Below are 27,451 nucleotides of genomic sequence, written 5' to 3' on the forward strand. Positions count from 1 at the left end.
CACATCACTCTCACTGCCTATTGATGGAGCAGCTCCATTATTATATTTTCATACCACAGTGTATGTGAGCGCAGCACATTTCTGTGAGTGTGTGTGAGTGTGTGGAGGTGTGCGAGTGTGTATGTGGGCCATCAGTCACAGAAACACAGGGCAGTGAGTACCCACCAGCAGCAAGACAGGGTGGGAAGACTGATGTGTCACTTGGAAAATAATAATAACAGTCAGTATGCTATTCCCTCAACGGCCTGAGAGCCTGTTCCTACATAAAAGAGAATTCACCAGAGCCCACCAGGGAGGACCCCTGGCAGTCTGTAAACAGAACGAGAGCCACTCCCGCCCTCCTCCCCATCCCGATCCTTCTCTTTTTAATAGAAAAATGATGAACAGACATTTCGGCACAGGGCTCGGCAGCACCACGGCTCCTCTGGAACGCGCTCGACAACATGTCGGCTACGGCAGAAGAGCAGGGCAGTAACACTGCAGAACTCTGTGGAGATAAAGATTCAGGTCTAAACCACTATTTGAGAGCTTTTTGAGAGAGAGAGAGAAAAAAAAACGTATAACGCATTTATAAAACTAGGTGTGGGGGAAAATATTGATATTGCGATTTATTATATTGTTTGCATTTGCAAATATGGCGTCAATTATTGTTAGTTTTTACTAAAATGTATACAACAGTTAGTTCCGACCTCACAATCTGATTGGTTGAGAAGTGTTCTAGCCGTGATGATATTTGTGATAACATCACGGCCTTCTCACACTAAACTTGTATCACTCCGCCGACGTGTTGCTGAGTAACGGCCTATATACACACACAGGACAGTTTTGAATCATCACCTTTACCAGCACCTGCAGCAGTGTTAGCTTAGCAAAGGCTAGCACTCAACCATGGCACGCTCGCCCGCAGTGCTGGTTCGTCTTTTGTGGAAAAAAGGGAAGGTAAAATTGCTCGGCTAATGCCGTCTGACAGGCAGAACGGTAACTTAACCAGCCAGGCTAGGCTAAGCTAAATAATGCTGAACTAAAGCAAGCTACGCTAACCTAACCACAGTCCAGTCGGCTACCTAAAACCAACACCACCCAGCAAAACAGGCAGAAATGCTCAAAAAATTTGCAGCGTTCACCTGAAGATGGCTCCACGGAGCAGGAGAGGAGAGTATTAGCATTATTTCACTAGCTAACTTAGCTAAAGCTAACTTTCGTGGTGTTAGTCTTTACAAACTATACGCCCTTAGTTAAGTTTCAGTTCTGTTACAGGCACAGTCCATAATAAAGCATATTCATTCTTAATTTCTTAAAGTTCTTTGATTTATTTTCTTTATTTATTTTGTAAAGAACACTCGAGGTCTTGTGAGGTTATTCGTGATAACACGCTCCCTCTTGTGTTCTATTGCTTAAATAAGATTCATAAACTCTCTAAGACTTCCCCTTAATTTGACTTATTAAAATGACTGTTTCATTACTCCACATTAGGTGACCCTAATCAAATGAATAGGTTAAATTCCTGGTATTTGCTTATTTAGAAGCAGTTTACCCTATTTAGTTACACAGATGCCATAAAATAGCTAATCCTCTTCTGATATAAGTATCGCAGAATCACAGTATCATAATGAAATCCTCGTTATCAGGGACAATGTCATAATCGCAATGCTTTATAACCACGTCCTAACACATTTATAAAACATAGTTTGGACATTGTATCCATGTTTATTAATCATTATGAATTGTTATTAAAATTGTGTGTGTGTATTATACAGCAGAGACTCTTGAATCTGATTTTAAACAGCTTTTTTTTTTTTAAGCCAGCTCTAACAGGCTAGTGTTAGAGCTAATGATCCCTACTGAATGACTAAGGCTAGCCGGTGGTCCCTTGGGTGCGAGTGCTGCAGCTGACCCGGCGTCCCGTGGCACCGAGGCTGCACCAGGCCCTGATAAAGCACGGCTCATTACCACTGTTTGTGTGAAGAAGCCGTGGTATCAGGGCCGGAAGAAGAGGAAGCAATAATGAGCTATTCTCTAAAGCCTAGGTTATCCTAATCAGCAACACCAGCACAATTAACTCTGGCCTTCAACAAATTGTGTACAAAGAACATTGACACTAAAAGCTGTTCAATTTACCATCCGTGAGTGTCTGCGTCTCAGTTTCTGAAGCTACACAATGTCTCAACCCGTGCCAGACAGCATACAAATACAAATCATGCTTATCATGCAGAATTTTACCATGTTTCATGATGTTTGTTCATGTGTGTTCAGAGAGTAATTATCCTTGGGGCTCAGCATATCTGTTCCATTCGTTCTTTAGTAGAAGTTCTAAATCAGCATTTTTCTGTTAATGTGGTTGTTTTACGCAGTCATTACCACATGATTCCTGTCTTTTATTATTCCTGTATTTGTTATGATAATAAAACCACAGAGACAAACACTACTAAGCTTTACTGAGCTTTTTCAGGCCCAATGATAGGAACTAAAATCTTAAAGAACATGTCATAATCACGGCATTAATGTCTTAGTTTTTAGTATACCTACAGTTAAGAACAGTGGTTCCCAATTCTTGTTATGGAGCTTACTCCCAGCTTCCAACACTCCTGATCCAGCAATTCAGCTCATTAATGAACCCTTGGTATCAGTGACTGAAGAGGCACTGGTAAGGATTGTCAGATTTATAAATAAGGATGCTGGAATGTGAATGGAAGTTCTTAAAACACTCAAAATGCCATCTTCACTATGCTTCCCTGTAGTCATTTCCAGTCACACAAGACCAGGCTCCTACCTCTATGAATGAGGAGAGTACCATTTGTACCATATGAAACTATAAAAAAAAAGATTCAAAAGCTTGTTTCGGCTTTAGAACGTGCAAAGATCTCCATACCAGCAGGGAGGTTCCCTTCTATTGTCACAATAGTATCGGATGGATGGATGGATGGATGGATGGATGGATGGATGGATGGATACTTTATTGATCCCCAAGGGGACATTCTACAAAAATTAGGTTAGGTGATTAGGTGTTACAAAAACCTTCAACCATACATATTTCAACCAAAGGCTGGTCTCTTTATTCTTAATAAGAGTCTCTGAGAAAAGTATTCTTAAAATTGAGTGTTGCGTTAGCCAAAATGGGCCAAAAAAATCTAGAATTTTGTGCATTATTGAGAAAAAATACAAACTATTCATGCTGTCAATAATGTAAAATATGCTCTTGAAACTGTAATTTTGTTTTTTTGTCACTTCCTATTCATAGAGATCAGTGCTTGGTCTTGTGTGACTTGAAATAACTGAATGGATTTGGAAATGGATTTGGTGAACACATTGAACTGACTTTCCTAGAAGGGCTTCGATAAGAAATTTGATAAACTCAATTTTGGCTCATTTCAGGAATTTATTGGTGTGGCAATGGTGCAGGAAACCATTAAAATGTGTAAAACATGTGTTTCTCCATGAGCTGGTATTGGAAACCACAGGTGTAGATCATAACAGAACATAGAATTAGATCAGAACGTGGTCAATAACAACAAAAAACACTGTTTTGATTATGCATTACAACAATAAAAAAACATAATATCACTTTAATACTGTTGGAACAACAGTAGTGATTATATAGCAGTACGCAGGTAATGACTGTGTAATAAGAATAAGTATAGCTTAGAGCAAAACAGCCAAGACGCCTGACTATTATTGTGTTAGTAACGTTATCATAGCTGCAGTTAAGCTAGCACTGCAGTCATTAGCATGCACTGAGTGACATCACGCGAGGAACAATGGAGCTGTCAATCAAAATGTGTGCAAATCATGCGAGCAGTGTGAGAGTAAAGGAAAAAAGAGAAGAGAAAATGGAAGAAATGTGGAAATAGAGAGAGAGATAAAGACAAGCAGAAATCAATGGAAGACTGAAAGAACAATGGCTGTAGTAAAACAAAGATAAAGGAGAGGTAGAGGGAGGAGAAGAATGAGAATAATTACGTTCACAGAAATAAAAAAAAGGACAAATAATGTTGCTCTGATTGAGGGATGCAGCTACTGATGCGTATACAGAATGAAAGTTTACACAATAAACAAGAAATGCTATTAAAGGAATTAAAGTAAAAAATACAGCGTATTGATTTAGACATATGTAGAGGTGGCATTTCAGGATCAGACTGGTATCTGATGGTATCTGGTATCAGAATGTAAATAAAGAGCAAATTTAAAGATATTCTGTAACAATTTTTGCTTAAATTTAGCTTCAATTATCACACATTCACATGGTGATGTAGTATTGTTAGCTATTGATTTCCAAATAACAAAATGCAGAGCTGTAAAATGGGCCAATTCCAAAATCTCAAAACTGTGATGTAACAGTCTTGATTTGTCAAAGCTGACGAAATGAAATAAATAAAATGCAAAAATATGGTGGTGTTGATACTGGACAGCAGCTCATTTCCTCTAGATTTTTCTAGTTATAGATTGATAGACAAACTTAGCTTGCAATAAAGCGAAATTTGAAAAACAAACGAGGATCTGTTTAAAGCTAAATGCTAATGCTAAAATAGCTTTTATCATCTTTACTTTATTAAAAAAAAAAAACTATCCTCAACTAAACCAAATTGGAGCTAAACACAATGTTTTTGAAACAAACCCATTTTTAGAGTTATACAAAAATACAATTATTCAAGCGTGTAATCTTTTCTGCATGCATACGCTGTGAGGTGTTGTCTTATGAGAGAAGCTAAACATTGTCCAGCATGCTTGTGGCAAAGCAATGTGAATTATCGAGTGAGGCCTGAAAGTTGGTATCAGGTGGATGGGACATTCCATTAACAATCCTCAATCCACAGCGTCACATGTAATCTAGGAATCCATTATAGAAGGCAGAAATCACATTCACATTTAGTTCTGATACGCCAAATGTATTTTGCACAGGTCAGGGATGGGATTTAATACTAGACCCTGTCTTATGTCATGTGACATGTCAATGTAAAGGTTTTAAATTGGTGATATATTTAGATTTAGTCAATAAAAACAAGTGGAAATGATTTGGTAACTAGATTAGTTCAGCATATCTTGTGTAGTCCCGCAGGGTTCAATCTTGACGTCTATAAAATTGATGATAATTACAACAGTAATGTGTTTTTACCTACAGAACAGAGTGTATCTGGTAAAGAGAGAAGCCCTGTCTGATAGAAGCTGAACAGCAGAGCTGCTGTCAGTCCTGAAGGTGGGCTCTGGGAACCTCATGGATCTAAACTCACACACAGCGGGGGTGGACCCATCTGACCGCCCAACTGATAGCACTCTGTGGACCGAGGCACTGCACCATGCAAGGACACCTGAAGGATGGTTGCCATGGGTAACCAGGGCAGAGGTGCATGTGTGTCTGTGTGCATGCGTGGGCGGCTGCATATAGCTAGCCTTTCTTCAATAGCCTGAGAGGTGCTGGAGGATGAGGAGTGAGAAGGTGGAAGAAGGTGCAAGAAGTGATCACTGACAATAAACAGCCATGCTTGTGCATGTTTGTGTGTGTGTGTGTGTGTGTGTGTGTGTGTGTGTGTGTGCCTGAGCCACTGACAGCAGCAGAACTGCAGGGCTCTCACATAGCATAGCAATGAGGTTCAGCTACATGAATAATGCCTGTTACTGCACACACACACACACACACACGCACACATGAAATGCTGGTAGTATGTGTTGTGGTTTAGCAGTAATGCCTTTTGCTAATGCAGAAACAACTGTGAATGATTTGAAAACCGTTTAGTTTAGCATATCTTACGGAGTGCCACAGGGTTCAATTTTAGGACCTATGAAACTTCACAAAGACCCATTGTTAAACCAGGATAATATAAATCTGATATGTGGTGGATCTTTAGACCTTTAGTGTCTGTCTTAATTTGTAGTTTGGTACCATTAGTCTGGAACAAGCAGGAAAACGATACAATTTTACTGCTATAGTCCTGCTAAATTTCCTTTAATTAATAAAGTATCTATCTATCTATCTATCTATCTATCTATCTATCTATCTATCTATCTATCTATCTATCTATCTATCTATCTATCTATCTATCTATCTATCTATCTATCATAATTGGACATAAATGAGAGGAAATGACAGGTCTGCAGTATCTTTATTATTATATGGAAACCAACCCTATATTTAAGACCACATTTCCAATAACAACCCTGCAGCTTCATAGGCCCCAATACTGAACCCTGTGGGATTCCACAAGACACATGGTAAACTAAACAGTTACCAAATCATCCACAGCTCTTTCTAATTAAACCAAAACTGACAAGATAAAATGAACTTCTATTACGAATACAGTTCTTTTTGGGTCCAAAAGTGGTTCTTCAATGGACCCATTTGTATCATCTTTATTTTCGAGTCATGCAGAGCCATGTCCTTCCCATTTCACACCTCCCTCTACACACATGTCGCACATATAGCTGGTAATCTGTGCTACGTTGCAAGCTGCCAAATTCACATCTACAACCACAGCCCCCCACACACACCGACCCGTCTATCATCTATTCAAAGACATGTTGCATCTTAGACACGTAATTACTGGAGCTGTCTCAATAATTAATGCAGCCTAATGTGTGAAGTGACACATGTCACCTCCTGTTCCCTTCATGTATTAGGGACACAGAGGCTGCATGATCTCAGAGGACCTCTACAAAAGGTTCCCGCGTCCCTATAGGATCCTGTTACAACATCCTTATTCAAAAACAGGTCAGGATTCTCCTGCAAACAACGGAACAGCGGGAACATCAAGCAACGTGGCGTATACGCTGCCTTAAGCATCAACAAAATCAGACACTCTCCGCTTTCCACTCGTCTTTTGTCTTTCTTTCCTGGCTTTATTCCATCTGCAGCCTCCTACTAGAAAAAAAAAAAGAAATAAATCAATGCAGAAGGAATCTGAGTTAGGTGGCGCAAATCATGGAGCGTGAATGCATTCGGGATTCGGGACAGCAGGTGCGAAAAAATGCAGCCTAGCACCATAATGAGGAGAACAAGAACTACTACATCTTTCTCCCAAACAAGCTGCACTCCATCAGCTATCCTAGGCTTCAGTTAGCAGTAGAGTGATGCTGTATTTGGCAACAAATGGGTGAGCAGGTATTACTGGGACACTGAGACACACCTACCAAGGACCATGTGACATGATTAAGTGCCTCTGATATGAGAAATTCACCTCCAGGGATCTTTCTTTCTAGAAGTTATCTTACTAGAGTCTGACTTTCAGATTTTTTAAGGCTACACAGGAACTAGTTTTCATTGAACGTCCCATTGAAGGACTAAGGAACGCTGCACTGACTACCAATATAACACCTCACAACTTATACAGCTGTGGGCATTCAAGCAATCCAAGCAATCCCCTGAAGTAACATGTCAATCTAGTTCTTTGACTCTGCCTGGTCAAGGATTTACCTCAATCCCTGATGCATCAAACATCCAATAGATGGATACCAATGGGAATATCTAGGCTTCTCAGTTGAGGGACACTCTGGTTGAGGAGCTTTGGTAGACAGTAAGCATCAAACAAGCTTTGCTCCGAATCCAAAGGATTTATGCACAAGCTAGAAGATATAGAATTATGCCAGATCTCGGCAGGCTACATACAGAGCACACAATGGGATATTTCATACTGTATGCGCTGCATTGTATGTCATAGTCTATACATAGAGCCATTTATCTCACAGTGTTAATCCTTCCCCCATGTTTTGGTACACAACACCAGCGCTTTGAAGAAAAAGGAAGAAAAACACAATTATTTCTATCTGACATTTTCCTGATGCATGATAAATTTCAAAGAGAGTGGGTAATATATTCCAACTTCAGCATTATTGACCAAAAGGAAAATAAATAATTATGAATCTCGCCCTGCATACATTTCCGCATTTCCATTTTGCAGTCTGCAAGCAGATTTTGTTTTCATCACTGCGTCAGGAATGCTAAATATTATGCTGTCATCTTTGTCAGTTGTATTACTGAAAGCCCATTTCATTCCCCAACTTTACCGCAGTACTCTTAGCATATCAATTTGTCTACAGTGGCATGCAAATTCTGGGTAAAAAAAAAGAAAGAAATATCACTGTGAAAAGTTAAATTAAGTATTTTTGAGAGGAAAAAGACAGAAAATGCTATGCAAAGTTTGGGCATCTCAGGGGATTTGAGCTCTCAGACTGTCTAAGCAGCTTGTTGGGGCTACAGCTTGTTCACAATCATTGTTAGCAAAAGGCCAGGTGGTGCAAATGTCAAAACTTCATAAATCCTGTTCAACTGCGGGAGACTTAGAAGATGGAAATATTTAGCAGACTCTGGATTGGATTAGTGGTACAAAATTCAGAGTTCAGAAATATTTCGGAAATACAGTAAGGTTTGGATAGTAATTTATAAAATGTTTAGGTTTTAAAGAGCAAAAGTATGTTTGAGGAAGAGAGGGTTCAGAAAAAGGACACCTTATTAAAAAGGACAAAACTGTTAAACATGGGGGTAGGTGCATCAACCCACCTCTTTAAGCAACTGCCATAGCATATTTAAATAAATACTTTAATGAAATCACAAAACACATAATGCCCTTGTACATATAGAAATTCAGGGAGTTATTATTTGATGCATTTTTGCTACAATAGGAATAAAGAGTGGCTGGGAATTTAGTGGTTTGGCAATCCGATACTTAGTATTGGTATCAATGCAACTGAATTGAATATTGGAAGAAAAAAGTTCAATTTGATCCAATAAAAACCCAACCTGTTGCTGTTATTGTGATCATCAGTTTATTCATAAATTTATAAATGATTTATCTTGTTCCTGCATTAAGATTAGCAGTGAAACAATAAATCTAGGGCTCTAGATATAAAAGATACAAAAGAGTGATAATGAGGATAGCTAATTGAAAATGGTACTGTGCAAACTTTGTTCAAATATTAACATTTTCTTTTTGACGATATACTGTGTTAGATACTTTTTCCAAGATGTGGTGATCAGTTTCCCCAAAGTTCACCAGATGTTTCACCACATTACACTACTGATAACCAGCAACCAACAGTCAGGTCCACAAAAACCCTACACTCAACAACTCAACATGCATTGTGCATTCTTCAGAAAGAGAGTGGGACTACAGAGACTAATTTTGCCTCACCCATCAGCATTAATCTGGCGAGTGGATGGGACAGGCAGGCTGCTGAATGTGAGATAATGAATTGCAGTACACAGATCTGCACCGAGTGAACAGAACCGCGGCCCGGGGTTTCGTGACCAGGCGTGAACGCACCCTGCATCTATTAGGAACCAGAGAGCTATCCATTAATCAACAGTGATAACTAGACACACCATCCTCTTGCACCACACTTGCCCTCTTGTTTGGAGGGGAAGTGGAGGAGTGGGGGGGCATTGATGATGGTGGTGCTCGTTCATTCATACAAGCGAACAATGCGGCCGTTCAGACGGACGAAAAGGCCAATCATCTTATAAAGATTTACAAGGTTCAGCAATGAGTGTTGCACTGAATACCTACCTTCCTGCCTGCCTGCCACATTTCTGAGGTATTTTCCACAGAGGTGAGTTTAAATCTGGCTGTATTCACAACGTAAGCCCTCTTCACTTGCCCTCTCGGGGGAACGGGAGCTGCTAGAGAAGAGCACTGACAAAACCCATCAGTGCTGTGACTCTGTTGGAGAGAGAGATAAACGCTTGTGCTGAGCACCAGAGCCTACAGGGCCAAGCTATGCTAAAGTGAGTGGGGTTAAAGGGGTTCAGAATGAAAATTCCAAGAGCCATTTCTCCGCCACACTCTGTTTTTGTATCGCTGTCATGTTTCTATCGCCTCAATTGAGGCACATTTTTTTGAAGAACATTTTCGAGGAACCTGCCACCATCGAGGCAGGTACTTTTCCTGTCTCCTGCTTTAAAGACCGCCTAACCGCAGAGCCATTAAAGCACATATGCCCAGCATTGAAATGGACCCATCTCAGACTCTGGCCTTAATGCTCCTGTGGTAGGTAAGAGGGCCAATTAAATCTTTATTCTGTTGACAAGTCTCCAATCAAGGTAAAAGGTCCATCATTTCCCGGCTCTCCGGGAGAAAATTCTGCAGGTCTGCAGTATAAGACTTTAAGGCTTTAAGGCCTCTTGGAACACTGCAAAGTCTGCAAACTTTCAGCTGTTGACGCAGCAGCAGAAGCAGAATGAAGAGCGAAGAAGAAGAAGATGATGAAATATTGCCCTGGATGGGTTCCCTTGCTCCAGCTCCGAGTGCCCTGCCTGCCTCGTCGCGGACTTGCGTCAGCTAACGATGCACAATCCAGTGCCAAGAGAGCTGGCGGAGACCAAACACTAACAAACACCAACAAACAGAAATACGAGGCCTGCAAACAGCCAGCGTAGCACATGAGTGTGACAGAAAAACAAAATCACAAGGTCATACTAGACCAAGCACTCCAAGATCTCCAGTAGACATAAAGCAGAGATTAAAGGTATTTTCACAACTATTTTTTATTGCTCTGCTCTGAATTCATTAATGAGTGTGTTAACCTAAACATTGGTCCTTTGATTGGGTTTGTTTTCAGACACAGAAAAATGTAAGCACACAAAATGAGCCACAACAAGAAGAAGGCCCCGTGTTCTGGACTAGTGTATAATTATGTACAATTTAACATAGAGTGAGCATCAGTGGAAATGCCATTTGTTCATAGCTGTGGTAGTCTAATTGTCTGGAATGGAAACATGCCAGGTAATCTAGCTTGCAGAATACACTGAATGAAAGTTTGGTTGAATCAAGGTTGGATTGAGGTCAGGTCACATTCTCATTCTAGACTTCTAAACCACTTCAAAGTTTCAGATTTGGGACCAAACCAAGATTAGCTCCTCTCAGAGGTCTCTTGTGATTGTTCTGTTCTGCAGAGGAGTACATTTACTGTATTTGTACCTGCCCAAACAAATCACACCAAGGGTTAAAAAAAAATAAAACGAACTGAACTAAAAAGTTCAGGAGTAAAAACATCCTAAAATGCCTGCGAGGTAGTCTTTTGGATTGTTTTACACCAGGTTAGGCTCAAAAGTAAGTATGTATATATATATATATATATATATATATATATATATATATATATATATATGTCTTACTACAGTAGCCTGCACGATCTGGCAGACTCAGTTTCATCAATTAAGTCCACTGAGAGAGATGTGGAACGTTTCGGTGTTAATTATGCAAATTTAAACAGCTCAGAGTTATCATCAACTCAAGATGCAAGAGAAGTGCAACGAGAGAAAGAGTGGGAGAGTTTCAGAGTGAAAGAGAGAGAGAGAAAGATTGATTAAATCTGAGTACCAGGTTGAGGCTGCCATTTTAGAACATTACTGTACCAGGAAACTCAGTTCACTCCCTCGCATTTTAGTGTAGGGGTTTGCCAGGATACGCACTGTTACCATATTTATATATAGTACAGCATCCTAGTGCTACAATCAAACACATTAATGGGATCTGTTTCATATGGGCAAACCATGGCATGATGCAACATGCTGGATGTTTTGTCCTTCCAGAAACTGGCGTGGAGCTGCAGTCCACACTGTATAGAGAGTGCAGCTAGGCCTATAAAAGCTAGCGATCCCCGGAAGAATGCGAGGCATCATAAATCTAATTTGGGCCTGAACACTAAGGGATGCCGAGAGCCAATAACGTCAATACAGACGGGGCTGAAGGCAATTGACTGCAGTGCATGCGCCTGTTTGGCGGACGCAGACGCTTGATTGATACAGATTACAGCTAAAAGCAGGTGGGAGGGAGGGAGAGGGAGAGGACAAGATGAGCGAGGGATAAGTGGACGGAATGGGGAAATATGGATGAGGGCATCAACAGAAGGTGGCATGAGCATTCATGCAATCATTTCCTTGAAGCGAAAGAAAGAATAAGGGGGTGATTGATGAGAGATGAGTGGGGCATAAGGAAGAAAGCAATACAGGAAAGAAGAAGAAGAAGAAGAAGAAGAAGAAGAAGAAGAAGAAGAAGAAGAAGAAGAAGAAGAAGAAGAAGAAGAAGAAGAAGAAGAAGACATGGAGCGATAGAGCAGTGGAAAACATCAAAGAGCATCCTGACAGGGCTGCCTGGTTACTGAGCAGTACTGATGCAGTATGTATGGCATAATAATAGACTGCTTTGTCTGCAGGGGCTTCAAGTGTGTCTTAGGATGTGCTAACATTCACACTTCAAATAATAAGGCGTTCCCATTAACGGAATATAGGGAATGTTCAGTGTGACATACTATAGATCAGATAAATACAGTTAATCTGATCCTAAGTGAGTCCATATCAGCCCTTGTTGACAGAGTCTCAGAAGGCTTATGTTTCTGCTTATATCTGTCTTCTGGGCTTGTAGGGAAGGCTAGTAATTTCTGCAATAATCCAACTGTTTAAGGCTTAAACTGTGGGGTTTCTCAAGGATCAATAGTAGGATCACTTGAGTGTTTAAAGGAAATGCTAACATGGCACAATTTCCTTATTGCGTCTTAGTAGAGAAGAACCCTTAAGGGGGCACTTTTCCTTGATGTCTTACGGAATACCCATAGATTTCTTGCTATCTAGCGGATGTTTTGCATCATGTTTCCATCCAATACCAATAAATATGCTTATTATTGGTATTAGTGGCAACTTCCTTTGCATTTGCCAATAGCAGTCAAGACCTCTGATGATTATCTGTGTTTAGGACATTGTTTTATTGCTTCAATGATCAATGTTAGATCCATTTAAGTGTGTAAAAGAAAATACAAATGTAGCACAATTTTCTTATCACTTTATATTGGTAGAATTCTCAATGGGACAGAGATTTCTTACAATTCGGCGAATATCTAGCATCACTTTTTTGTTCAAAACCATTTGTCCATTTGACCAAGTCCATTATTGGCATAAATGCTTCTGAATCTGCAAAGAGGCAACTTTTCTGGCATTTACCAATAGTAGTCAAGACCTCTGAAGAGCAGAGGACACTTGATACCTATGGATGAATGGATACCTAGACTGACAACAACAAAACTGCCCAACGACTTCCTTTTCAACAATTGTGGAGCCACAAATAAAGCCGGGAATACCAATTAACTCTTGGTGACCTCCGCCAAAGGACTCAATACACTTTAACCCACATTTGTGACAGAGGATGTAATCAACAGTGCAACACAAACGAGAACAAAAAAAAAAGGACAAGAAGTTGTGACCTACCATGGCCCCCACGTGTAAGGAAGGGCATCCTGTTGATTGCAATAGGCACAGTGCCATGTTTATTGTGAAAATGGTGGACATGGTGAGTCGTGCTGAGACTGGATGAGACTCTAGCCGAAACGGCCGGGCCAGGGAAAGCTAGTAAAGACAACGACAGAACCAGTCGCCATAGACTGGCCCAAAACGCCCGGTGTGGGGTTGAGGGTGGGGACTGTGGGGTGAGTACCAATCCGCTCACCAGAACAACTGCCCCAAGGGCGGATGGAGAAGGGGGTGGGACTTCCATGCCCTGCCTTCTCACACGACAGAAACAGGAAGACATATTAATATTAGACCAATCCAGGATCCATAATTCCTAGATTCCCTTGAGGGGGGAAATATTTTGGAGATCGGCAGCTGAAGAAAAAAAAAGAAATTCCTCAAAAAATTCTGAGGGGGAAAAAATCCACTCTGAAAAAAAAAACGGCGAAGAAGAATCCAGTTGGTCCAGCTGTGCAATCCAACGATGACACGAATCAAATCCTTATTCCTTATTCCTTTAGAATGTTCAGTAGCTCCACGAAAAGCAAAATCCTCGGCAGTAAGAACACAAGAAAACCCTGTGCAGAACCTTCAGTGCTCAGTGTTCAGTCCTCCAAAACGATCCTTCCATCTACATTAAATACGAAGGTGGACCTAAGTAATATTCTTATGCAAGCACTCCGAGTGGTGTGGCTATATATGAACCTTCGTGGTTCCGTCTGAATGAGCCGTTCCAGATCTTGTTACAGAGGCATCCCGTTAAAATTCAGACCCTCCGAGCAAAAGACTTCCATCCTGGGCAGATGGAAAAAAGAGCCAAAGAGCGATGAAAACAGGGGGTAAATTAAGAGGGTGGGGAAGGGGAGTTGGAAAAAACAAATGCGAACACAAATGCAAGATGATGGAGGAGTAGTTGGAAGAGAAGAAGAGAAGAATCCGGCTTGCAGGGTTTCAGATCCCCAGAGGAACGCAATGGAAGTCTGCGGCGTTGAATACGGAGAGGAGAGCGTCGCGAAAAAGAGAGGGAGAGACAGAACGACAGAATGTAGAAAAAAAAGAGCCCGGTGAGGAGTAACTCCTCTCAGGCACGCAGAGCCTCTATACTTTTCCAGAGGGACCTGCGTCCGGACAGCTGACAGGACAGGCGATAAAAGACGAGGACGAGGGGACGAGGAGGGCGTCCGGATGTCTCCTTCTTCTTTCTACACTCCGGCAGCTTGGCATCACAGCACAGTGGGAGAAAACAAGCTCCTTCTCCCTGAAGCTTTCCCCTCCACGGATCTGTCTCCCGGTATTTTTCCCACACCTTAGCTGGGGATAATTCCCACTCCTCCGACGGTGCGCATCCCAGTCAGTGTGTGTGTTTGCAGCCGTCGCTCGGCAGCAGCGCTGAAGGGGTAGTAGCGGTAGTCCAGGCACCGGAGGAGGCTGCTGATCGCGCTGCTGCTGCTGCTGCTGTTGCCTGCGAGCTTCTGAGCGCTAACATCGCTCACAAATTCCCGCTAATGGGAAAAGGAGAGAGCATCCTTCTTGGGAATGCTGCTGTTGCTGATACAGACATGAGCAGCGTCCGTGAGCGAGGAGAAGAGCGAGAGAGTGAGAGAGAGAGAGACAGAGACAGAGAGAGAGTATGAAGAAGTGTGGCAGTGCTAAAGCTGTGACCAGTGTGTGTTGGTGTGTGTATGTAGAGTCTGTGTGTGTGTGTGTGTGCTCCTGAGAACACTCAGCCACAGACAATGATAGAGAGAGAAAGCTCGCGCGAGAGAGAGAGAGAGAGAGAGAGAGAGAGGGGTGGTAATGGGGGGTGGGAGAGAAAATGAGAGGGATGCAGAAAGGAGGGGGTGACGGGGCACGCTCACACGCACACACGCACGCATACTCACACACATTCTCTCTTGGGTACGCAATAGAAAAGTAACACAACCACATACAAACACAGCAACCCAGTCGCCACTGATGAAGACAATGAGCAGCCCCTGATTGCGTAGACTAGAGACTGGGAGTGAATGGAAGTCCACACAACCACTGACGACTGCAGACTGTTGTTGATAAAAGAGAAAAGAGACAGATTGAAATCTTTCATTGACTCTTTCTTCCCTTTTTCTTTCTTTCTCTCCGATACGCATTTGCACATGACTAATTCCCATTCACACTCATACAAATAGCTGCTCTAGATCTTGTAGAGAAGTACTGCAAAAAAAAAAGAATAGGACTCTACAGAGAAGATATATAAGGGCATATGAGCACCATTCCTAATGCAAGACATTGGCTAGATAGAGCGGTATTGAGGTATGGAGCAGTGGAACTGTTTTTTTAAAGTATGGTGCTTCATCTAATGAATTTGAGGTGAGTTAAGGAGGTGCTAAATACAATCAACTGTATTTACACACTGTATCCACTCATCATCCAATCTATTAGTCACTGCTATGTAGATAATTCACCTTGTAGATGTAAAATCAGTGACAGAAGCTCATTTGTTCCTGCACACTTTGTGCTCCTCTAGTTTGGTGGACAGTTCTCAGTCCAGCAGTGACTGGACTGCAGTGTTTAAAACCTCCAGCAGCACTGCTGTCTCTGAACCACTTCTATGGTAAGCACAAAACACACTAGCACATTAAACAACATCTTAACCAAGTGTCACTGCAGTGTTAACATTAATGCATAACCTCGGGCCACAAATGTTCCTCTAATTGAAGAATCACCCATATCGTCGCTGTCCAATGAAAAACAAGCAACTTTACAGGAGAGAGAAAAAAACTTATAAGCTTTCAATGGAAATCAAAGTAAAAAGAGCTTATTTTAGGTCATCTTTAAGTATTTCTACTGGTCCATTCATCAAGAAATTCTAGTATAGTTCAAATTATGTAGTAAACTAAAAATCGACAAAAATGGAGGTATTTGTTTTTTCATTGTACAGCGATGATATACACTATGTAAAGAGCTCCTTCTTAGGTATGTCTCATCTGATGACTCCCTCCATTCCCCCTCCTCCATTCCTACACCACACTGGTCCATATGCTCATATTAGAGGAAGATGGGGGAAGTGAAAGATAGAAAGATATTGCATACCTGATAAATCACACCTGATAGAGATTTCATTGGGGACCGCCTCACAGGTTTAAAGAACAGGCCTGAAAAATGGGCGAACAGGGAAAAAAAGCCTACACTACTCATCTCCCCTGGCAGTAGGATAGGGGGAGTAGTCCATTACTCAAGGCCAGGAGGGAGAGACACAAGCGCTGCCACCGTGCCATCCTGTCGCAGTACTGCCTACGAGATAACCAAGCACAATGGCCTGAATAGAAGCTCTCGGGACAGCACCCAAAAAAGAGAGAAACAAAAAGAACAAAAAAAAAAAAAAGGTAGATGGGACTTCCGCAGAGTCGGCCTTTCAGCCCGCGCTGGATGTGGGCGGCGGCCCTTCAGTTCAGCACAATGAACATGTACCATGAGTGAGTGTGTGTCTACAGCAGGACCACAAACTGACCGCTGGCAGGGCTGCTTTAGTCCAGACAAAGTGAAGTCAAGGGGAGCACCAGGGTGACCCCGGCCACCAAACCTGTGCCATTATCCCACAGCCAACAGCACAGAACCACCTGGAAAAGAAAGCTTTTCTAAGAGGCCATGCCAAGCAGCCTTCAGCACCTGAAGCTATCAGCCAAAACACGCCACAGGGTCTCACTTCAGAGTGTAATAATCAGAACTAGAATCTATCTAAATCTGAGACTGATTTTTACAATGGAATCATGGCAAACTACATTCTAGAATTAAACTACTTCAAAATGTACACTCGATTATTTGGATCATCTTTGGACTGGTTTGTATTATGATTTTAGAATGGAACAACTTCAAGTTATAGTATAGAATCATATCAAATTGGAATGGAAGTGATTCAAACTGAATTCTAGAATGTATGTTTTCAGGTTAGATTCTAAAATGGAGCTACTTTAGATTGGATTCCAGAATGGAAATTGATCTCACTGAAGTATAAAAGGGAAACAGTTCAGAACTTTATACTTTCTAAGACACAATGTCTTTAGCTTGAATTTAATCATTAATAATAATAATAATAGACCAAATTTCAGAATGGATTTACATCTAATGCATCCTTAAACAGAACTAATTGACACTGACTTCAAGAAAAGCAAGAGTTTTTCATTTATTTTAAGGCAATTATTTCAAAAAGGCACAAGGCTGCTCTTCCACACACAATCTACAGCCGTAGAAATGTGGAATTAATCTGCTCTAAAAGGAAGTCTGTACTCCAAATATATCAAAACGTGCTTCAGGGACAGGTCACAGGAACAGATCAAAACAGCCTCAAAAAGAGAAGGGTTTTAAAAAGGTTTTTAACCAATCAGAAAGTGACAGAAGTTATAGGTCTCTCTGGGCTTGACCTTTAATTTAATATAACTGTACAGTGAAAAACCGGCAATCCAAAAAAAGTATAACATTCAATAAAAATATATATAATTATAAAGTATACTGCTGTGTCAATGTGCCAAAGTATAAACACAGTTTAAACACAGTGCGTATAATAAAGATCCTGAGATCAGCAGCAGAACTGTGGACAAACAAACATTGCCAGATTTAGATTTAAAAAATTGGTACTTTTTTGGTAATTTTTGATCCACAATGTCACATGTGTACTGGAAATGTATGATAGAATGAATGCATTACCACTATTAGTAATGATCGTGACCGGCAGCATCTGGCTCGAACTGTCCATGTGAACAGACAAACGATTCTAGCCAAATTCTAGCCAAATCTTTACATATTCACTGCAGGATATAACAAGTCCTGGAAGACAAAAATACTATTTCCTGTACCGAGACTTTTGGCATTCCTGTGTATACAGATGCACTTCTAATTCTAAAACAGCCAAAAGCCAAAAGATCCGTTTGTAACATCTGAGCATATAAATACAAGGGTTGTAATAAAACTAAATAAATTAAAAAAAAAAAAACAGAATTTCTGGAAATTATATCAGCATGCATTTTTTAATGATGAAAGTGTGCTAGTAAGAGTTGTGCATTTCTTCATTTTTCAAGGCAGTGGTCAGCATGAGTCAGCAGCCTCTTATACACAAATATACACAGCATGCTGTATACAGTCTATTTTAAAACTAGCGGCTTACGTAAGATCATCCATTCATTTATAATATGCTGAAACAGAGTAGTGGCCATGCAGACAGGAACCTGCACAGCCCCATAGCACTACAGGGAGTCCTAACCCAGACAAAAAACACTTATTGAAAAGATAAACTGTCTGCTTATGGCTGCAGTGCTGGAGGGAAACACGAGTAAAGACACCGTATAGACCACAGCTACTGTAAACCGCTCTGTTCATTTACTAATTCCCAAATTCAGCTGCAAGGAACTTTCTTAATTAACGTCTATTGCTTTGTGTAAGCAAAAATTCTCAGCTGCTACCACGCACACACACACACACACACACACACACACAAATTCACACACACACTCATTTAGCGTTAAGAGCAAGCGAGCGGACGGCCAGCTAGCTAATCACTAAGTGAATTACAAGGCAGGCAGACAAATGAATGAGGTGATAGCATCACGGCCACATCTGAACTGAACTGTTACACTGAAATATCAGGTTTCAAACTCCAACCAACCAAAGAGAGCCTGAGTAGAATGGAATTATCTCAGAATGGATTTTAACAATCGAATTGCTTCATATTAAATTCAATAATTAAATCATTTCAGACAAAATTTTAGAATGGAATCACTTCAGAATGGATTCTAGTACAGAATCACTTCCCATTGAATTTCAGAATTAAATCACTTTAGATTGAATTCTACAAACTAAGCAATTCAGACTGATTTCTATAAAATATTCAATCAATACACAATTTTAGAATGTAATCTATTCAGACTAAAGTCTAGAATGTAACCAATTCAGACTGAATTCTATTGAATAATCACTTCAGAACGGATTTGTAAATGGTTTTATTTTAGAATAAATTCTGGATTTAATAACTTTAAATTGAATTCTAGAGCCGAATCTGTTCAGAATTACATTCAAGAATCAAACTATTTTGAAATGATGCCTGGAATGGAATAACTTTAGAATGAAATCATTTCAGAATGGAATTACCTCTGGTCTCATTTCAGACTGAATTCTACAATGGAATCATGTCAGATTGAATTCTACGTTTGCCTCACCTCAGATTAGAATCTATTGCAACTAGATTATAGAATAGAAAAACTTTAGAATGAATTCTACAATTACATCACCTCAGACTGGAATCACTTGGATTATAGAATACAATTACTTTAGATTGGACTCTAGACAGGGATCGCTTCAGGCTACATTGTAGAATGGAATCTGCTCTGACTGGATTTCAGAATGGAATAATGTTGTATGATTGTTTAGAATGGAACTGATTCAGGCTGGATTCCAGAATGTGATTATTTTGAACATTTCAGCATTGATTTTAGACTGAACTCTAGAATGCAATGATTTACACTTTATTTTTATTACACTTTATTTTTAAAAAATATATATAAATGGATTAGTGTAGGCAAAAATGTTCAGCTGCTGTCACACACACACACATCCTCAGACACACACTCTTCTACTGTTGAGAGCCAGCGAGTGAGCGAGCGGATAGCCAGCTAGTCAGCTAATCACTAAGTGAATTACAAGGCGGGCAGACAAATGAAGGCGGCGATAGCATCACGGCCACATCTGTGCTAGCCGCAATAGTGCAGTGTCAGGTTTCAAACTCACCAAAGGGAGGCAGACGTTCCGGGACTGCCAGGGCCGAGCCTAATCTGTGTTACTGGATAAAGAGGAATATGGCTAATAATGCGGGAAAATACAGCAGGAGGTAATTGGAGCCGTCTGGCCTATGAGAGCGCTTTGGCTTTTTCCTGCCGTCTCAGACGTCTTAATGAACAGCGCAGATAGAGTTATCTTCCACTGGGAATGTCGGAACGGGGGTGGGATGGGGGGCGGCTAACCCATATTAATCACACTGCCAATCCCACCGTCCCAACAATACACTACAATTTCTGTTCAGAAGATGAGACAGCATCATTAACCCTTTAAGTCCCACGGCTCCTAGAATTAATTACCTACCAGCGTGGCGTGACAGCCTATAGGAGGAACGTTACACCAGACTCCAGGCATGCGGCATGCTGGGAGTGAACATCACGCGCTTCAGGGATTTGTCATATGGAGAGATTGGGGGGGGCGTTTTTAAAAGCATTGTCTATAAGCTGTTAAACTCTCCTCTTTACCATGCATCTATCTATCTACCCATCCATCTATCTTTCTAATCACTCCTCTGTCCATCCATCATCCCTGTCTCACGAGCTGCTAGACTACCCCCTCCAGCTGCGGACCCAGCTGTCTGCAGCAGATGTGCCCGAATTCACACACCTCACCCTGGGCCGGCAGACGAGAGGGAGCCCCTTCCCTGGAGCTGTGGGAAATGGGTCACTAAATCACACTCAAGAACAAGATAGCAGCGAGATCCGGAGAAAAAAAAAAAGTGGGTGGTAAAAAGGCTTACGAACAAATAAACAGAGCTCCAGAGGCCCAGACACTCGTTTTTACCTCCATTTCCACAACATATAACTTTACAGTTTAATGCACCGACGGATGTCTCAACAGTATTTTACACTTTATTATTTTTACAGCAACAAACTAAACATTTACAGCTCCAGCGCAATATGTTTCAGTTTATGAGCACTCATTATACTAATCCTTACACGGTAGTTTAGCTCCCTCTGATTAGCTGATCTAATTCTGTGTTCCAAGCCACACAATGTACTCTATCTTTCTACCTACCTACCTAGTGGAACTCCTGATTATTCTGAGTATTGCTATGTTTAAATCTATTGTATTTCTGCATGTAGTGCTTGTACAGTTTGGGAGCTTTTGGTATGTTTTACTTTGATTTGTGATTAAACACAAATGTTTATAAATACAACCGATTTTATAATTTCATTATAATTATTTTGCCAGTCTTTTACCTGGATGACTGCAAAGCAATGTTTAACTACAGTGCTTTGAAACACTTTATAGATTTTTATTTGTGAAAAAGCAAAAACTTGATCCTTTGTGATACTTTTTACACAAAATCCCAATAAAATGCATTTAAGTTTATATTTATAAAAGGAAAAAAAAATGTGTATGTGGAAAAAAAAGAGTTATAAACAGAGTATAAACATTTATTTAGTCTTGTAAGCTCTGCCGTTATTTCTAGGTTGCTACCTGTGCATGTAATGAACTCTTCTTAAAGAGTTAGAGTAAGAGTACCATTATTGCACAACACTGGCACTACTAAAACACCTCTCAGCCAATCACATTGAAGGATCAGAACTAACTGTGATATAATTCTAGTTTGAGCTCTGGAAGAGAAGAATGAAGTCCAGAAATCCATTTTCTAAGATTTCTGATTATATTTAGGTACATTTCATTGGCACATTTTCTTTTTTATACTCATGTTCAATGATCATATTCTTTGGAATTTGTTGAATTGATTGTATTCCAAATGATACAGTGATTACATGTCATTAGCTGCTGCCTAAACCAACTGGCTGAGTGGAAAAAGGTCAATTTTTTAAGCTTTTTTCATCAACAATGCAACCAAAACAGCAACAGGAACCATACTGCTGAGGTTTGCTGCAAAATGGCAATTCAGTTGGATAAAGCAATGCAGGCTTAGAGTAATCTTCTCTATGGGGCGACGTAAAAAGAAAGCTGTTTCGACAATGGTGTTAGACACTTCCTGAATGCACAACGCAGCCATCAGAAAAGAGAAATAGAAAGAAAGAAAGAGAGAGAGAGAGAGCTCAGCTTTCAGCAATGAAAAGTGCAAAGATTCAAAGATGCTGAATCACATTTAATTTACCTGCTGCCAGGGGATATATGAGGAGGAACAGCCTATGACTACTGAACAGAGAGAGAGAGAGAGAGAGAGAGAGAGAGAGAGAGAGAGAGAGAGAGAATTAGAACAATGAAAAGCCTCAAGGTGGAGGGAAAGCACGTCCACCACAGTTCTCTAAAAGTTACAAGTAAGAAGTGAAAACTGTCAATAGGACATTTTTGGACAGTATTAAATGCTATAAGCTATAAGCAATATTAATGCTATTTTTTTTTAAGACAATTCTATTTTGCTGATATAAGGATGATGTAATAATGCATACTTTCTTTCAATTACAATGAATCTTTGATGTATACTTATATTTAGAAATTGGAGATGGAATATTAGACTGTTTTAAATAAAGTGGTGACCGTTGGGGTCCAATCACGACCAAAATCGGGTCAAATCTGCAATATTATTTTCAAATTAAGATATTTTAACAGTGCAATGAACATACCTGAATAATTATTATCATTTTTTAGATGCTGGAGATGGAATATAAAACTGTTTACATATCATTAACAAAAAAAACAAAAACAAAAACAAAAAAAAAAAAAAAAAAAAAAAAAAAAATATATATATATATATATATATATATATATATATATATATATATAGTCACAAGCAGTGATTATTAGGGTCTAAGCACAAATAAAGTATAATTGGGTTAAATCAGCAGTATTATTCTCATATTAAGACCATTTTGTCACTGATATATTAATTAAACTAAAATTAAGTATAGCATCCCAGCTGCCCACCAACATCAATACACGTTAATTTATGCTTGAATGTTGGTCATGATGTCAGATAACAAAACAATTATGTTTGGATAACGTCTAATACTGTTATGTGCATGAAGGGGTAATAATGCTATATTTTAATGCCCTTTTGAATTAAAGGTAAATAAATAATAAAAAAAAAATAATTAGACACTGGAGATGAAAATACACAGTTGTTTAAATATCCTAAATAAATACAAATAAAATATTGCAGCAAGTGGCCATTTCTGAGATAAAATCAGAAATCATACTGCATAAGAGTCACTTTAGCAATGATACACTGGGGTTGGTAGTTTTAGACTACCTAGTTTAGTTTTAGTTTTCTGCCTTTTACAATGCTGTGACTTGGAATTTTTAAACACATAGCTTTTTACTTTTAAGGCAGGACTACATTCGCAGCCCAATAAGACCCAATTTGAGAGGATAAAGAGACAGTAGTGTGAGAATATGAATAAAAATAATTTGGCACCATGCAAAAAATGCAAAAAAAAAAAAAAAAAAAATCCACACATGAGTATTTTGCATACACATATGTAAACCATTCATTTTGCTAATTAAAAATGTTGATTTTGGCAGAAATTATTAAGATATCATCCATATATGTATTGTACAGTAAGTTGATAATATAAGTGCTGTAACAGGTCTATGTCAGTATGCAGGAATGCTGGAATAAACTGGACTTTTCAGAAGGGCATGATAAAGACCTAAGGGGTTCACCAAGTTCAACAAAGCTCACCTGTCATACAAATTCCAGAACTCCAGAGATGTCGGAAGGTGCACCTGCAGTGCTGATTATAAAGTCCTACACCTGCTGTGATATAATAAATACTTTATCCGCCTCTAGACATAGCGTGAATATGTATTCATACAGTGAGTTGTTTCGGACGCAGATGTTGAAACATCAGGGGTGTGCAGCATCTCTGCGTTTTCTGAACGCCGTCTGCAGCGTGGCACAAAGAGAAGCCTGATGCTAGCTCCCGTAGCATTCACAGCAGATTCATCTGCACTTAGATACATACGCCTTATATCCAAGAGCGTGCTGCTTCTGCAGCTCTAAACTCTGAGCTTTAAACTCCTCAAACAATTCTGCCTTACGCTTTTAAACAGAACCCTGTTTATTATAACTCTCTTTATTTTTTATTTCCCTGCTAACTCAGTCCAGTCCTAATCTTGTTTTTCTCTTTCCATTTCCTCCGAGACTGAATAACACTCAGTGAGTAAGTGGAAGAGCCAGAATATACACAGTCTCTCCTCCACTATTTTGCCCCTTGAGGCAAAAACCCCTCTCTCCGGCCTATGAGCCGTAAATGAACACTTCTACACGTAATCAGCAAAAATGGAAAGGCAAAACAGAATGGGCTTTTTGAGCAGGACTGTTGATGGAGATCTATATAAGCCTCTGGCACATCGACTCAGCTCAACACAGTCAAACAAACATTCTGCTGCCAGTAGCTCACTTTATTATATTCCGCCAAAACAAATGAGTAAACCCGAAGAACAAGTGAGAATCAGACTGTACACAGTAAAAACTGCCCGGGTGAGAGGTCAATCTGAATCTGAGCTCATTTACTGTGGAGATAAGAGTGGTAAGAGTAGTAAGAGTGGACAGCATGTTCCTGTTCAATTGCACTGCAGTGATTTCAAACCAAAACAATCAGCAAAACGCAAGCTGCCATCTTGTTTTTGTAAAACTGTGAGCCCAGAGCATGGGACTAAATGAGACAAAAATGAGACTGGATGAGACTAATTGATACTAAATGAGACTAAACGAGACTGAACGTGAATAAATGAGACTGGATAAGACTAACTGAGACTGAATTGAGACAAAATGAGACTGGATGTGACAAAATGAGACTGAACAAGACAATGAGAGTAAACATGCCTAAACGAGACTAAACGAGGTTAAATGGGACTAAGTAAGACTCTATAAGACTGAATGAGACTGAATGAGAGAGAATGGGACTAAATGACAGCATGACACTAAATGAGACTGAACAAGACTAAATGAGACTGAACAAGACTAAATGAGACTGAACAAGACTAAATGAGACTGAAAGAAACTAAATGAGACTGACTGAGACTGAATGAGACTGAATAAGACTAAATGAGACTAAACAAGACTGAATGAGAGAGAATGAGACTAAATGAGGCTAAATAAAACTGCATGACACTAAATGAGACTGAACGAGACTAAATGAGAACAAACAAGACTAAATGAGACTGAAGGACACTAAATGAGACTGAACGAGACTAAATGAGAACAAACAAGACTAAATGAAACTGATTGACATTGAATAGGACTAAATTAAACTACATGAGACTAAATGAAACTGACTGACACTGAATGTGACTAAATGAGACTAAATGAGACTGAACGAGACTAAAGAATACTGATACGACTGGATAAGACTAAATGCTGAGACTGAACGAGACTAAATAAAACTGGATAAGACTGAATGAGACTAGGTGAGTCTGAATGAGATTAAAGGAGACTGGAAGAGACTGAATGAGTGACTGTTTAATTAATTAACTTTACACCAAGACTGCAAATACACTCTTATAGTGTTTATTGTTCTAACTGTGTTGATCAGTGTAAAGTCATTTAGACGAGTTTAAAATGAGGAACAATATTGTAGAACTGTCTGAATGGACAGGGAGATTCTGTAAAGTGTCAACATTGGCATGGTTATTGTAGACTACTCCAACGTGTGGTGAACACACTGAACGGTGTCAATTACAACATTAAAACATGTTAAAAAGGGGTAGAACAGGTTGATAAAGTGTCTAGAATAGTACAAATGTACTATGAAAGGATTCTAGAAGTTGGGTTCCAAAACTATGGGGATATCTGAGAACATTACAAATGGAGAACATCTTTCTACAAGTGCCTGAATAAACCAGAACAATCCAGTAAAAGTTAAGAGTGAGAAAACAATCTAGACAAATGAGAATGGACAGCAATGTTCTCTATTATTGATGAAGGATGAGGATTGATGAAGAACATTCTAGACACTTTTAACAAGGGCTACTTGTTAAATAATCTATCACATGTTTTTTTTTTTTTTTTCTAGCATTCACACTGGAGCATGTTGGGTATATTTTTCTTTTTCTGGCAGATTTGACAGTGGCTGTGTCAAAATGCCAGGACCGAGCTGCAGTGGTCACTTAAGGTCTGATGGCTAGGTTGAAGGCTGCTTTTTCACAAGTGTCAACCTCACTTTCACGCCCATTATCCACATGCCTACTCATGTCTCACGCAGGGCCTATCCAGACGCTGCAAGGCTTTCTGAGTAAAGTGGGTTGTTTGTTGCCTTGTATCTGAGGTTTTGAAGAAAAATAAATAAAAAAGATGAAGGTTGGAGAGCATGGGCATGCACGTGTGTATGCTTTATTATTCTGGGAACGATCTTTTTTTTCTAGAAATTGTTACTAAATGAACTAAATGAAAATCCACTGTATTCACTTTCCATGGCCAGCTCCCTCTATTTACCAGAGCACAGTACTAGAAGAAACTCAACTGAAAAATAAAGAACTCTTAAAATATATATTTTTTAATTATTCTTTATGTAAAGAAGTGCTTGGATTTGAATACAATGCTGTGTACTCTGGAACAATAAGCAGAAATGTTTCCCAGCGTTTGAACGCAGAAAAATAATGAGTGCTATTGTTCTGAAATATTTTCATATGGTGCCTTTGTTGCCTTAACGTTTCTTCTAGCGAGTGGGATCAAATATTAAAAGATACTGATACAACATGAAAGCCTGAACCACAGAGAGGAAGAACAGAAGGACCAGGCTGAGATTATTACATAGTTGTCCTATTTATACTTATAAGTACAGCAAAACTGGATGTATATGATCAAATCCTTTGAGTTTATGGTCTTTGATATTTTTTTGTTTGGTTGAGTAAGCACTGTGGAAGTGCTTGAAGTGTTTGATCACTGATCATTGTGTTGTAAAAACTTTGAGGAGGAATAGATCAGACAAAAATGCTAACATTATGGCCATTTTTCTGTATAATATGTTTTTTTTTTAAATGTTGGATTAGCCTTTAGCCTAGAATGGCAACCATTCACTCCACCATTTTTCTGGCCTTACCTTGTACATCTTGCAACTAATTACAGTGGTACATTTCTCTATAACCCTTGCTTACAAGGGGTTTGGTTCAACTGGTTGCCTAGCTTTAGCTTCTAGTCTTTCATTCTTGCTCTGAAAGAAGCCATTACAAAGCTTTTTAACACTGAAAGGCTTTCACTAGTGAACAGAGTGTATATGTATATGTAAATGACATGTGCTTCAACAAGTGAGTACTGCTATGCTATGCAAGAGTCTTGGAGCTTTGGAATTGGCCTATTTTACAGCAGTTCTGTTGGTGGGTTTAGCTTTTAAAAGAGTACAGATTTCTATTCTAGGCCACCTTTAAACGAAGGGTTCAGGTATGGGAGGGTGTTCAGGTATGATGGTGTCTGCTTGTGAGTGTCTGCATGTGGCATGATATCCAGCCCATCCAGCTGCAGTATCAGTAAATCCCTATCCGTCTTTTACCGGGATCCGTCTGCTTCACCTGTGTCAC

The 27,451-nt window shown here is 39.8% G+C and overlaps 1 protein-coding gene across 17 annotated transcripts in view; it reads right to left on the reverse strand.

The window, feature by feature from the left end:
• The window catches only part of LOC103040758 (neurexin-2), an 848,474-nt gene that overhangs the window by 215,933 nt on the left and 605,090 nt on the right, over positions 1–27,451 (reverse strand). For 2 of the 17 annotated variants that reach the window (XM_022681904.2, XM_022681903.2), the window contains exon 1: positions 13,184–14,923. The exons of the other annotated variants lie outside the window; for them this stretch is intronic. In XM_022681904.2, the coding sequence (XP_022537625.1) occupies positions 13,184–13,505 (322 nt within the window). In that variant the 5' untranslated portion in view covers positions 13,506–14,923. Of the gene's footprint in view, positions 1–13,183; positions 14,924–27,451 lie in introns of those variants that run through there. 17 annotated transcript variants of the gene reach the window in all.

Source organism: Astyanax mexicanus, chromosome 25, assembly GCF_023375975.1.
Source record: "Astyanax mexicanus isolate ESR-SI-001 chromosome 25, AstMex3_surface, whole genome shotgun sequence".
Lineage (NCBI taxonomy): Eukaryota > Metazoa > Chordata > Actinopteri > Characiformes > Acestrorhamphidae > Astyanax > Astyanax mexicanus.